This window comes from Hyposmocoma kahamanoa, unplaced genomic scaffold, assembly GCF_003589595.1.
Source record: "Hyposmocoma kahamanoa isolate Upper Pololo Valley unplaced genomic scaffold, ASM358959v1 129, whole genome shotgun sequence".
Classification (NCBI taxonomy): Eukaryota; Metazoa; Arthropoda; class Insecta; order Lepidoptera; family Cosmopterigidae; genus Hyposmocoma; species Hyposmocoma kahamanoa.
The window spans coordinates 26,683-41,234 of NW_020653460.1; the positions used below are offsets into that span (position 1 = coordinate 26,683).

The 14,552-nt window shown below is 35.2% G+C and overlaps 1 protein-coding gene across 1 annotated transcript in view; it reads left to right on the forward strand.

Moving 5' to 3' along the window:
- LOC113240308 (sodium/calcium exchanger 1-like) overlaps positions 1-9,785 on the forward strand; it is a gene marked incomplete at its 5' end in the record, with an annotated part of 30,956 nt that extends 21,171 nt beyond the window's left edge. Inside the window, 5 exons of the mRNA XM_026477580.1 lie at positions 5,366-5,465; positions 5,744-5,842; positions 6,609-6,767; positions 7,177-7,348; positions 9,031-9,785. Of these exons, the coding sequence (XP_026333365.1) occupies positions 5,366-5,465; positions 5,744-5,842; positions 6,609-6,767; positions 7,177-7,348; positions 9,031-9,235 (735 nt within the window). The remainder of the gene's footprint in view (positions 1-5,365; positions 5,466-5,743; positions 5,843-6,608; positions 6,768-7,176; positions 7,349-9,030) is intronic.
- Positions 9,786-14,552: the final 4,767 nt, after the last annotated feature.

Here is a 14,552-nt window from a genome sequence, read left to right on the forward strand (position 1 = left end):
CATTATATCGGATTAGGGCGTTTCAATACCCAGGAAAACTATGTGAATGATTTATGTCGAAAACGGGAGCGGAATCTAAAGAGGATATTCAGACCACGTAGAGCTGATTTCGATAAGAGACAACAGCTAATATGTTATTTATTTATAAGGTTGCAGGGGTCATGCATTATTATTACTATTTCTTTTAATGGCAGCAACTAAGTAAGGTCTATGTCTGTTATGAATAAATTACTTACACTCACAGTTTTGAAGCGCAGCGATTGAAGCGAGTGACGTTTTCTTGGCATCCACTCATTTTTTTTAAATTAGTGTGAAAAATACAACATTCGTGATCTACTGTAAACTTTAATTTTCGACGTAATGCCTACCTACTTGAAGTCGAAATGTTGTCTATCCGCTCACGCGATGCGCTCCTCCTACCGCAAAATGGCGGCTATTTGGTTTCGCAAATTAGAAAAGCATTCAGTTTAAATACAAGTTTTTATAAATAAAAATTATTATTCTGCATTGCTAAATAAATACCCTCCGTACCACCAACAAAAATATCTCAAGTGAAATGCAGTAATACACCGCAAATCCTGCACTTAAAAAGCACTAATGAAATTTTTGGTGTACTTGGATAAATATGATAATATTCCGTTTGAGTAGTTCTAACGTTTACCACGAAATTACTCCTTAAAGTATAGTTTATAAACATTTATTTTCAGGGTAAACTTAAAAAACGCTACTTACGGTATGTTTCAATAAATAAACACCGAAATCACCAGCCCAAACAATAACACACACGATTGTCGTGACGTATTTTTGAAATTGTTTATTTTTTTAAATGACAGACCCAGGCATTAAAAACTTTATGGTTTGCTAGAGTAGTTACCGAAATAGCAATTAATATTAGTTTTTATACCTGTTATAACTTCGATATCCGCTAAATCGGTATAAAATCATCACCGCCACCTTTAGGTGTGGTATGCGTCTACGGCTGCATGTATCACGTGAGCGGCTATGGGAAAAATATTAAATTTAAAAATGTTGTAAGCTACAATATGCAAAACTATAAAAAATAAAAAATTAAGGAAAACTCTTTGTGGACGCAAATGTGTTCACAATTGTGAATAATAAAAAAATAAAAAAGACATCATTATTATTCCCCTTGATGGCAACCAATAGGCTTGGATGAATGTCAATTTTACAAAATTAATCGCATTTTAAAGGCGGAATCGACTTAAGCCGGTTACAAAAATCTTTAAGTTCATGCAATAAGAGTAAAAAAGACTTCACGCGTTTCGCTTCCTGTGTATGATCCTCTGTGGCTGGACCACCAATAAATACTCAGATGCAGTACTACAAAATAATAGTAATATAACCAAATTAACAGTACCTTAAAAGATTACGAAAAATTTAACCATGCAGGTGGTCCGGCCGCACTCTCCCGCCGCGCAACCTTGGATTTAGAAAAGCGTGATACACTTTCAAGAAAGCAATATTCCCAAATAAAGTACTTAAGGCTTCATACAGCAAGCGTAGTTATAATAAATGACTTTAGTTTAGAATTGCCGGATTGCCAACGCGAAACGTGCATCATTGTTGCCATAAGCTTTTTTTGACTGGCTTAATCGCATTAAGCCGCGATAATTTAAATGTGATGATTCCTTTAAAATTCTTGATTTTTTACAACAAAATTTGGCAATGTTTTGTCAAAGATAGATACAGTTATTACGGCAAGGCAAATGTCAGTTTTTGTATAAATAATATAATGGTATAGTTTATAACATATATAATAACCTGCATAACAGGCCTCTAGTGTTTATTTCGAAAAGGATATAGTGCGCTACCACCTGGGCTTATTTACTCAAAGCTCAACTGTTGTTATCTAAAGGAAATTGCCCCCGATACGCATCACGCAACTAACTGATTGGCAATTACTACGTAATCTTGAAACGGTATTGTGAAGAAGAAGAATTTAAGAAGTAATGACTTATTTAACAGTATTTGTAACATGAAATCACATTCGAAAGTAAAATATAACGATAACAAAGAAAAAAATCGTCTTCAACATCATGGCGGCCGTTTTCTTATCGAACCTTGGATGTAGGCCTCTTCCCTCTTCTTCCACTCTTGGTGATCTTGTACCCGACTCATCCAGTCCCGACCTCCGTGTCGTCGGATGTCGTCCATCCTGCGGTGGTCAGACGCGCTCTCTGATGCCCACATGGAGTCTCCACTCTAGTACTCGCCTTGTCCAGCGCCTCTCGTCAATTCTCGTAATGTCCCCGCCCACGCCCACCTTTTCAAAGAAAAAGAATCGTGAATATATAGTGTGATTAAAGTACTTTAAAATTATTGTGTAACAAGGCAAGTGGCGTAGGTCTTTACAAACGCACGCGCACAGAGCGCCTTGTATGGACGCACACATCCACATAATCTTGCGGTGCGCTCGCGTTGCATAGCGTGTGTCTCTGCACGCTATTCCTAATAGAATTGAAATGTTCGCTCGGTATTCAAAAAATTACATCAAATTGTAGGCTTTGTCTTTTTTATGTTTAAATGAAGAGTGCATTGACCTATAACAAAAGTCAATGGAAGAGTGTCACAAATTCAGAATTTCATTTCTATTTCGTACTCACAGTTTTAACTGATGATTTTTTACATCGAATTGTTTCAATGCGATTTTCAAGTGAACCAATAAGTTTTCAATCCAATTCAGAAAGGCAAATCGAATATTCTAGATTAGAAAGTAGTAAACATTTTATAATAATATCATTAAATTGAAACAAAACTCGATTTACAACAAATATTCAGTTGTAAATAGTATTTGCCTTCGTTTTTAGGCATTAATAGGTTTTAACTCGATTTTAATCCGGTGCCGACTGAACGAAGTGCTGGGTTAAAACACAGACACTTGTCCATCTCTAGCCGCATCTGAATGGCAAGGATCGGGGGATTTTATGTTCTACAAAAGTTCTCGCAATAACAAACTTTGTAAATAGTGCTAATGATGTGATTTCTGTTGGTTGTTTTGATAGGTGATATGAATGAACGTGACATGAAAGTATAGTAGTTCGGTAACGACGTTTTTTCGCTTATTTTCCTGGATGCCGTCGACGCACGCTCTCATGCTTTATGAAATAAAGATTGTGTACGTGAACCCGTAGATATACGAAAATTGTATGCGGAGGCAATACTCCTACTGTCTCGATGCAGTATCACAGTGTGGTAACTAAGCCCATGGACTTTTTAAAGGGACGCTAAAAAAAGGTTGCATTATAATAACAACGTTCATATGAACCACTGGCCATGTATACCAGAACGTTTAATCGAAATCAAAAGACAAATGACGTCACCCTTTTTTCAAATTAAATATTTATTTAGATTAGATAACAAGGCTGAATTATGATAACAACGTTCATATGAACCGTTCTCTTCAAATAACGGTAAGCTCGTCGGCCGGCCGCTACGTCCAACTTCATATTTAATACTGTCTAAATCCGTCCTCAAATGCTCGCGCGTCAAACGGTTCTTCTGCAGCTTGATTTTGATTGCCTCTCCCGATCGGAAACTGCGTCTTTTCTGAGTCGAGGCGCATAATTGCGATCTTTTGAAATTACAAATCGGTTACAAAAAGTTGATTTAAGTCACAAGTTAGAAAGATATAGTCGGAATCAGGTTCATCTTCTCGCTCGGAACTCATCTGATTTCGTGACTCGGATGGGCTACCCGATCGATCAATTCCGCTTTGAATCAAAATCAGCATGCTGGACACAATGTACGCACGTGTATATGCAAGATGATTCGCGGCGAATGCGTTTCTTCTGGACAAGAAGTAAGCTACTTAAATTAACACAATAGTAAGACAGCATTCAAATTCGAAACGTAAACAATACCAAAAGTGATGTGCGTTGTGCTAGCTATCGGCAGATAACAAAAAGTAAAGAGAACGGACACTCTCCGCCCCTCCCTAGGTTTAGACACCGCACCACGCCCCGCACATTGCCGGTCACATTGACTGAACGACAACAAGGTTGCCGGCGAGCCGTTTTCGCGCAAAAAACGGCTTTGAATATACTTTTCATTTATTCATTACGAAACTTGTACGTTAATATAAAACATCATTTTTCGTTACTATTTATCATCATTTTCTGAAAGATGACAAGAAGTATGTAAAAAAAAATGTCTGAGACTCAGGGTCGTATTCTAGAACTTTACTCAATGCTCAAGTCAGGATTGCACTGGAAACACAACCACTGGAAATACGACCCTAATGGCAGGGACTTGAGTATGATTTCGAGTGCTTTAAACCATACTCAAATCCTGACTTGAACATTGAGTAGAGTTCTAGAATACGACTCTGAGTCAGTTATTGTATGTATAAAAAATACAGATTAATTACATCAATATAATGAGGCACCATGACTTCGTGAGCTAGTAGACAAGGGTTCTCGAATAATATACGTAAGTAGCGAATATACCTAATGATTAACTAAGTATTCATATTCATTTATTTGCATTTCACATGGATGATAAACTTATACATGTCATACCCTGTAAGGGTGTAGCAAAGTTACAATGGAAGTGAATTAATGAAAAATATGATATTATATCGATATAAATACATAATAGACATATGTAATTATTAGGATTCTGCAAAGTATATATAGTAATCTGTGCTACATTCTATTATTAGAATTATAGATTCGCGTTAGCATTTTCGCTATGTTGCCGCTCTATCGTAATAGTGCAAGAAAGTGATGGGTAACCCTGCCACTTCACGCACACATTTGCGCGTGTGCTATATGTAGTAGTAGTAGGTAAATAATTTTCGACCGTTGTATGGAGTATCCGCGGTGTGCTATCGGATTGCTTGCGTCCACCCGCGCCAGTTTCATCACAACCCAACTCGGAGCAATCGAGTTGTATTTTTTGCTACTTAATTACGGCACCACACTGTAAACGGACACAGTAGGTATTTTGACCTACATAACACACAACAGTAACACAGAATGAACACATACACGAGTATTTACGTAGTTTATTCTATTTTATTTTGCGCCACACACGCGTCCATCACTCATTTCGGCTTAGGGCTCTTTCAGAAGTAAAAGGGATTTTTGAGATCGCGCCGAGTTTTAATTTTTGTTCTGCGAGAAGCGAAAATACACCTAGCGTCGTATTCTAAAACTCTACTCAATGCTCAAGTCAGGATTTGAGTATGGTTTAAAGCACTCGAAATCATACTCAAGTCCTTGCCATTAGGGTCGTATTTCCAGTGCAATCCTGACTTGAGCATTGAGTAGAGTTGTGGAATACGACCCTAAGACTGGCAGCCTTTATGTGTAACGGGAATTCTAATTATTACATTTTGTTTCAGAATACAGTAGACAAACTAGTACAGAGAGCAAATGCTTCAATATTAATAGGCACATCGTCCTGGAAGGAGCAGTTCTCGGAAGCATTGACTGCTAGTTCAGGTAAAGACTTCATTTTAGCTAACTTAAGACATATCTTAATCAGGCCGACTGGCGAGGCACGCTCAATAATAGTAAATTGGTTGAAAGGCTAGAGATTTTACAAGCACTTCTTGTTACGAGCATATTGCGTATCTCAACCTTTCTCAAAAATTCAATCACGTACACGTGCGTCTATTCTCAGCCTCCCATTGAACATTTCCAGAGTAATAAACGGACAAACCCTTTGACTCGACATTTTAACCAAATTCGGTATTGTAATTTTTTTTGCGGTTTTACAGGTTCGGATGACCCTGATGAACCGCCGTCGTGGTCGGACTACATACTTCACATCGTAACAGTCTTCTGGAAACTTATATTCGCTTTAATTCCTCCTACGGGTAAGCTCTTTCTCTTGGACAGATTACGTAGTTTTATTTCTTTTTAATTTTCGCAAACTTCTTGCTGCGACATATTCCTGTTTTTACAACAAGCCTTATAAATCTTTGGACAAAACTGTATGGCAAATCCAAAACGTGTTATTTGAATTGAAGAATACGTGTTTCTTGACTTCATTTTCGTACTGCTGGCTTTTTGGCACAGAAAACACCTTTTATGTACTTTATGTCTACGGACTTTTGAGTCTTTACCCTCGTTTTAGATCGAAACTTTACTAGCTCCAAGTATTTAACCCAAAAAAAGCAAATCTAATAAATGAAAGCAGGAAGTAATGTAATAAAACCTCAGAATGTACTTTACGAACTTGAATTAGAGTCGGGCATGTCATTAAATAAAATATACGAGACGAAGAAGTCGTGCGCCTGGTGGTAAACGATACGACTAAACAGTTGCAGTAAGACTCAGAGCTTTAATCGTAAAGATAGCCGAGATATAAAGTTTACAAGATCCATGTGACTCATCGACTCCCTTTTAAATTGGTACGCAGTTGACATTACGACTTGGTGGCAGAAACAGATATGGTGGCAATACTTCCCTGGACGAATTCTTTAACAAGCTCTGCTACTACTAGAAGATTGCTAATAAACTTGGAAAAATAAGATAGATACGAAGTGTTGACGTTCTATCTTTATTTTACTAAACAAGGGTTATCTATTAGAGGACACAAGTAATCAAAATGGATTTGATTATCATTCTTTTTTCTTATAGACATAGGAGGTGGCTACGTCTGCTTCGTAGTATCAATCATATGCATCGGGCTGGTAACGGCTGTCATAGGCGATGTGGCCTCCCACTTCGGCTGCACGTTGGGCATCAAGGACGCTGTCACTGCCATCATCTTTGTCGCACTAGGCACGAGTATACCAGGTGAGAACATTATTGTATTAACTATTTAATCAAACAGAAGATAAGTAATGTCTTCTCTAAATTGCAGAGTTATTAATTAGGCGTCTATCAAGGAACAATACTAGGCCCTACATTTGATGCTATTATAGAAATCATTCAAGCCTAAATAACGCAATCCGTCAAATTTGAAATATCATGTGTTATAAACTTACAAAATTCGATTTAATTTTCTAATTATAGTTTATACGTATTAATATTTTGTCTTATAATATATTAGTGTTTATTATACTATATATTAGTGATTATGGAAATCTTATATGGGATAGACTCACTCTAATGTAAAAAAGCATCCTATATGCTCCATTTTCGCAAGATCACATCAACGAAAATGGAATTGGTAAGATTAAAAAACATATCAAATTTCTCGCAGATACCTTTGCCAGTAAAGTTGCAGCGATCCAAGACAAGTATGCTGACGCATCAGTAGGCAACGTCACCGGATCGAACGCTGTAAATGTCTTCCTCGGAATCGGAGTAGCGTGGACTGTCGCCGCCATCGTCCATTGGAGCAAGAACGAAAAGTTCAACGTGGAACCTGGAACGTAAGTTAATAGTTACAAAATTGCCTATATTTTTTAATATATGTTGCGTAGAGAATAAAATCATTACCTGGTTATTTTAACAAAGCACATAAACAAGGTAAACTTATTCGATAACAAGTCATAGATAATTGTGTAAGTTTTATAGCTAAAAAATGCCTCCTTCAGCAAGCCTGGGTAATATCATGTCGATATTAATTAAAATAATGAATGTTGTTAACATATCTTCTATTGTTGGACTTTTAATTAGTGATAATAAACTGACGTTTAGTGGGTTGCCAGTTTTTAATGAAATAAAAATAGTGTTGTCAATAAATAAAAAATAATGTAGCATGTCATCAAGACAATCAATGATTATCTTTTCAAAAGAATGTGATAAGAGAAAAATGTACTTTTTTTTATAATTCTGTTTCAGTAAGTTCGTTAAGAATGAAACCAAACTCATAATTAAACTGCATGACAACATTATTTCTTTAAAATGTCATTATGAGCTGATAGATTGTTAACTAATTAATAATCAGATATCGAATTCAAAATTCGACTTTATCCTTAAAGAAGACTTCTGGCTGGGTTAATACACAATATTTTAAATAAACCGAATTTACACCTCATGGGCTGAATGTGCACTAATGCTATTAAGCGACTCGTAATAAGCCGACGATATCCAGGTACTCATTCTAGCTAGTAAAGACTGTTTCACACGTACACACTTGAACCTTGTCACTGTAACAGTCACGTTACAGTTACAACTCGCTAACGAGTACCCGGCTTAAAAAATCTCAAGTCCGAACAAGAAGTGACTTCAATCCAACTTCTCCTACCCGTGTTGCTTTCAAAGTATAATTAAAGAAATCTATCTCTTTTTGTTTGATTAGTTCATGTAGCTATGGTTCCACGTTTCACGTCCATTGAGAGCAAATTAGCTTGCCACTGTAATTGAGAAGTTAGTTACTCCGCTGATTCTTTGCGCTTTTTACTGAAGTTCCTTTTTGTAACGTAATTTGTTTTGTCTTTTATTCTGTTGGATTCATGCTTCTGCTTAATTGGATAGGATTTTCACCTAGGGAATTTAATTATTTTAAAATTTCTGTAACTATAGTGCATCGGAAGTGTTTTTGTTGGGTTACTGTTTTATTGGGTCATCAACGATACAAACATTTTGTTCATTATGTACACTGGAAATCGAACTATTTTTTGAGACCCAAATCACATACCTATAATTGTTTTTTCAAACAAACCATCGTTTTGACCCCTTTACAGGTGACCTGTAAAGGAACCGAAACATTGTTAGGTTACAATCGCAAAAACCTAAGAACTCGATATGTATTACATAATATTCCAGTGTAAAATCGAATTCGAAATGTTATTTAATATTTCACGATATATACTCGAATAAATAAATATATAATAAATTAATACTTATAGTTGAAAATTAACCTAGTGATTATTAAATTCAAACAAAGTAACTTTTCGATAAGTGGTTGATTACTTTACCATCTCAGTCAGCAGTGACGTTGGCATCTGTAATACGCTCGAATCGTTGGTTTGTTTGATAACAAAAATAAATAAATTTTACCTATAACACTAGCACTACTGTATTAAGAGCATTCTCGCAATTAAATTAATTTCTCCCTGTATCTTTTTCGTCCTTTCATACTAGTTATAATATACTTTTTTTTTACCAGGCTTGCCTTCAGCGTTACCCTTTTCTGCTCGGAGGCTTTATTGGCAGTTCTAGTCTTGGTTCTTCGGAGACGAAAATCCATCGGCGGAGAGCTGGGAGGACCGAAGAACATCAAAATTGTTACTTCCATGTTCTTTTTCTCTTTATGGCTTGTCTATCTTACCGTGTCTAGCCTGGAGGCTTATGACATCATTGAAGGGTTCTAAAGAACCTAAATTACATGAGCATTTGTGATAGGAAAAGTAAGCGACCTAACGTGTTCGATGGATCCAGTAATAGAGAACAAAATATCTCCAAAATTCACTTTTCAATACTTGTTAAATTATCAGCGATGCGAACACGACGCTAGTTTAATTACGTTTAAAAAATGATTGTAGAGTGCTATCAAAATTTGAGGTGGGTTTATCCGTACAAAATTTTAATATCAAAATTATCTTACACGACCTGCAAGTCAATTTAAAGGCAAAAATATCAGTAGAACAAGTGGAAAAATTGTGTGGTGCGAATATCATAAACATGCGCCATGATAAAACGCGATAAACGATAACATTAAATGCAAGTTAGAAAGAAAAAGAGATGCATGTGCTCAAATGTATAGATTTTAGAAATTCTTGAATGTCTTTATTACTTCTTCTTAGAACTATCACTAATTAAACTCTAAATTGTATGTGGACATTTTGCTGTATGTTAGCCAAAAGCAAGCGATTTTATGTATAAAAATCTAGATGACTTTCTTAGACCTAAGATGGTATTAATCCGATGTTGTGTTACCGTCTAAGCTAGTCTGTGGAAACGCAGCATTTCCACATCGGTTTGTCACTAAGTAGACACCTTTTTGCCAATGCATTTGAATATAGTTCAAAATGTATAACAGGAAATTCCTATTAGGCCTTGAAGGCTGTGGTGTATAAAATATATTTACCAGAGTTTATAGATGCATTTTAAAATGTAAGCGAACATTATAAACGTATTAAATTCGTATTGTTTTTGCATGAAAAATGTTTAAAAAAATGGGTGTGTATTAATTAAAAATATGTAAAAATGATAGAAAGAATTTCTAGAATGATAAGCATTAGGTTCTGGTTCCAAAACTTACTAAATTTGAATTCAAAACTATACCATGTTATTTTAAAACAAAAATGCTGCTAATTCAATGACTTTAAATTAGACGCTTATAAAAGCGGAGCAGTGGCGCCACTGTAGCGCTGCAGCAGCACCAGTACCCATTTTCATACAATATTTAGAAGCGCAGTTGCAGCGCCATTTGCGTGACACGTGCGCGCCTCTTTTGCAATCACAATTAGTGAACTAAAAATTACTGAAGCGCTACAGACGCACGACATGCGCTGCGCTTCTATAAGCGTATAATGTGAAGACGCCTTTAGTCCATTGACATCGTTGTAAATGAGTCATAATAGTTTCCACAAATGCCTCAGTAAAGCGTTCTCCGTGCAGACACGGACGTGCGGGACAACACGTTTATGTTTGCGGTACATTAAAATACTGATCAGGGATAGCCCGTGGATGATATATTATTAATTACTTACTGAACATACCAATACCTCCCAGGTAAGCTGTAAGTCAAAATACCATTATTAGCTTTTTAACTAAAATATATCCCTGTTTTACGTATATGAAATTCCGTGTTTGAAAGTTTATATATATCTATATATACCAGCTTATATATATCTTAGTACAAGAGAGCTCCTTGTGAAAGATAATCGTCGAAGGAAGTACTGCCAGCTTACCTATTTCTGCCGCCAAGCAGTAATGTCAGCATTACTGTATTTCGATTTTGAAGGGTAAGGGTGCTGATGAAATTACAGGCGCATGGGGCTTGTCAACTTAGGTCTCAGGGTGACAGGCGCAGTGGCAGTGTCCCTCAGATTGCGATTTAAATCTCTGAGTGGCACTGGAACTGTTATAGACAGGCGAGTAGCTGACCATCAGGCGCACGACTTGTTCGTTCCGTCACTTGATATTATAAAAAATATATACATTTGTATATATATACAAAAAATGATATATTTAAATTAAAATGCAGAAAAATTGTATTTTGACTTACAACACCTTCTTCATCTTACCTGGAAGATATTTACAGGTCCCATGGTCACAGCTGACTATGGGACTGACCATGGAACCTTTAAAGAGCCATAAACGTTGGTTATTAAAAAAAACAAATATACGCTATTTAGATAAAAAAAAATTACTTCATTTCCTATGTGTAACAATAGTAAAAACCTAAGAACTAGACACCAATATTTTGTTGTTTTAATTAAAGAAATTAACAACAGAAAAATTCCTTTTATGACAACGTTTCATGACAACAGGCAAATAGTCTTGTAAAACTTCGAAGCCACGACAACATGATGTTATAGGATTATGTAGAACAGAGATTTTAGCTCTCAAAATAAACTATGTTCGTGTCCAAAATCCAATTAAACTCGACGATTGACAGCGTTTGTTAATTTTGACATCGCTATTTTAGGAAGCTATTTTGGCAGTTTTACATGTCACAACTTCGATACGACCTTTGATCGCACGATTGAGTGATTTCTACAAGTTGCAGATAAAAATGATGTTGTATTATTATTAACAAGTGCTAGATGTACATAGAGAAGGATATGTTATGTTCTTTTATAACACTGAGATTATAGAGCGGTTTGAAAGTAATTTGTTAATTGTATATTTATCTATTAGTTAGTTGCTTTGTGTTATTGCTACGAATAAATAATTTTGTGTCAAAAAAAAAAATCACAAGTAAGTATTTATTTGGTTTAAATCACAGTGTTCAACGCATATTTTTAGAAAATTGTAACTTTATTGTTCATTTTTTACATTTAATGTCGAACTGGATAGTTTACTTTGTAATAGGAAGTTCAAAACGCGTTGGGCTAACTGAGTGCCAGTAAGAGCACCGTTGTGTATGAAACACCAATGGAAGCCATCTTTAGACAGTTGCTTTTGGAGTACACTGAAAAGAAAAGAAGTGATCAAAATAAACAACTTGTAATAATGTAACTTGTTTCCATTTTATACTACGTCCATCTATTTATTTCACTTTCGATAATTTGCATGCCTTGCATGCGAAGTTCAATAATTATTGACGTATAACCATAGATAAAAAATGTAATAGTTCCTGGACTTTTTTATTTTTTAATTTTAATGAAGCGACGTGCTCTTTAGCTCCGATATTTATCGAACCGAAAGATTATGTAACGCAGATTATTCAAGTTGATAAATTTTGGTGTAAGAAATTATAATAAATTCTTATTGTTTATTATAATAAATTATTTATTCTCAAGTACACAAATTGTCAAAAGCAACCTTACGATCCCAATCAGACGATATCTTATTTTTTGGACTTGCTCACATTTACGATTAAAACTTCTTCGAATCAGAAACGCATTAGGACATCACTAATTGATTAGAAATCGAGCTGTCAAAAGTTAAATAAATGGTTGGAGGGGGTACAAGTAATGAAATTAATCAAGTTGTGATTGATTCAATTTAAAAAATCCACTTTATTTAAATCCATTTTTTTTTTCAGTGTACGAACTTATAATGCACGAATAGAATATATATATATATATATCTTTAGAGATACGAGATACGAGAACACCAATTAGAAGTTATCTATGGTCGTTCGAACTTCAAATGAGCCAATTGGAGCATTCATTCTCCAATACAGACCATCCAATGAGACAGTTGAACTATTCGGTTAGGCAAACTAATTGTTTATCACAATAAAGTTACATGAAAGTTAATAAGGCCATAGAATACTGATATTTGTAAATAAGTATCGAGAAATACAATTTTATAATTTTCGTAGCTGTAGTTAAGGCTTATTTTTTAATAACGTTCATATGATGAAGTGTGGAATGTAATAAATATGTGGTTGGTATTTTTACTTTAGAATTTATGCAATTGTTTTCAACTTTATGTATTTATTCTAAGAAATAATTGTTCAATGTCAGTTTGGAGCAGAACACATATTGATATTTTTTAATTCTTGTAAGTATATTTTTCTTTATAAGCGCGTACCAGTAGCAAAGGGTTACCACTTTACGGCGTGCATGAAAAAATCTTTAAATTGGCTATTTAGTTCAATGAAATATTTCGTGAATTTTGTCGTGCATTTGCTTCGTACCTTCTATCTTTTTCAAATCTTCATCCTTTGCCACTGGTACATAATCTCATATGCAGTAAGTACATCAATTTTTTGAAGTCTCTCGGCAATCTTCGGGTTTCTTCGGCAATCTTCGGGTTGATTTCTTGTCATTATGTTACCGATCCTTTATACCAATTGGATGCTGATAACAACGTAGCAACCAACGTGGTTATAATTTTGCCAAAATGACACTAGAAGATAATTATAAAATTATTTTCTTTATTTTTGGTAGTTAGTTCTAAAATTTATTTAGGTATATATTAAAAAAAACACTTTTATAAAATAAACCAACCCCAAAAGTTCGTGAAATCATATCGTACATCTATTTGCCAAGTTTTATTGCAATCGGTTAACGGAAAGTGCGCCAAACCGAATTCATCCCTTAATTGACCACCCTTAGAGGTGGAATATTTTCTTCAAATTGAATGGGACCAATACTAAGATACACTCTTTCTAACAAAAAAAGTATCACTGAAATCGGTTCACAAATAATCGCTCAACATACACTTAAAATAATACAATATAATTGGGAACCTCCTCCTTTTTAAAGTCGGTTAAAATGGGCAGCAGTTTTCTTTTTTATGATACCAAGAGACGGAACAAACAAATCGTATGTCTGGTGTTACGTGACACACCTGTCCATAGCAGTTACAGTGACACTCATGTCTGTTGGGAGCCTTACGTGGATTGTAGTTTTGATAAAGAATTCGCTATTTTGCACTAGTTTTATACGTTTAATATTCCGAAGCACAGACATTGCATGATCAAGTAGAACGTTGGAAGAAGTGACCGGTTTAGCACATTTTATATTATACTATTTTTGTTGCCAACAATGTCCGCTTAGGAACGTTTTAAATCAGAGTTTAAATTGACTCTTAACACAAAACACTGTTCTCAGACGTATGTAACTTTAGTGCAAATGGACGTCAGAGCTATAAATCGGAAAGATCTGAAGGACACTGCCACTGCGCCTGTTACCCTGAGACATAAGTTCACTAGCACCCTTACCCTCCAAAACCGGTACGCAGTAACACATAACTGCTTATTGGCAATCATAAGTGGCAGTACTTCTCTGAAGAAACTGTTCCACAAGGGCTCTACTATAAGTCCTAATGCTATAGTTCTGAATTTTAATTATTGTAGATAATAAATCTAATTATTTGTATTCGGATCTATTCAAAAATCCGAAGATTGCCGAGAGACGTTAAAATAATAGTTGTACGGGATTTTTGTGCTACGTAATTGAAAGTGTTTCCATATTATGGACACTTGGCAAGAAAAAGAAGTAAAATACCATCATAGAAAAAAGATATATCGGAAAGATAGTCGTACTGCCATAGAATGTAAGCTGT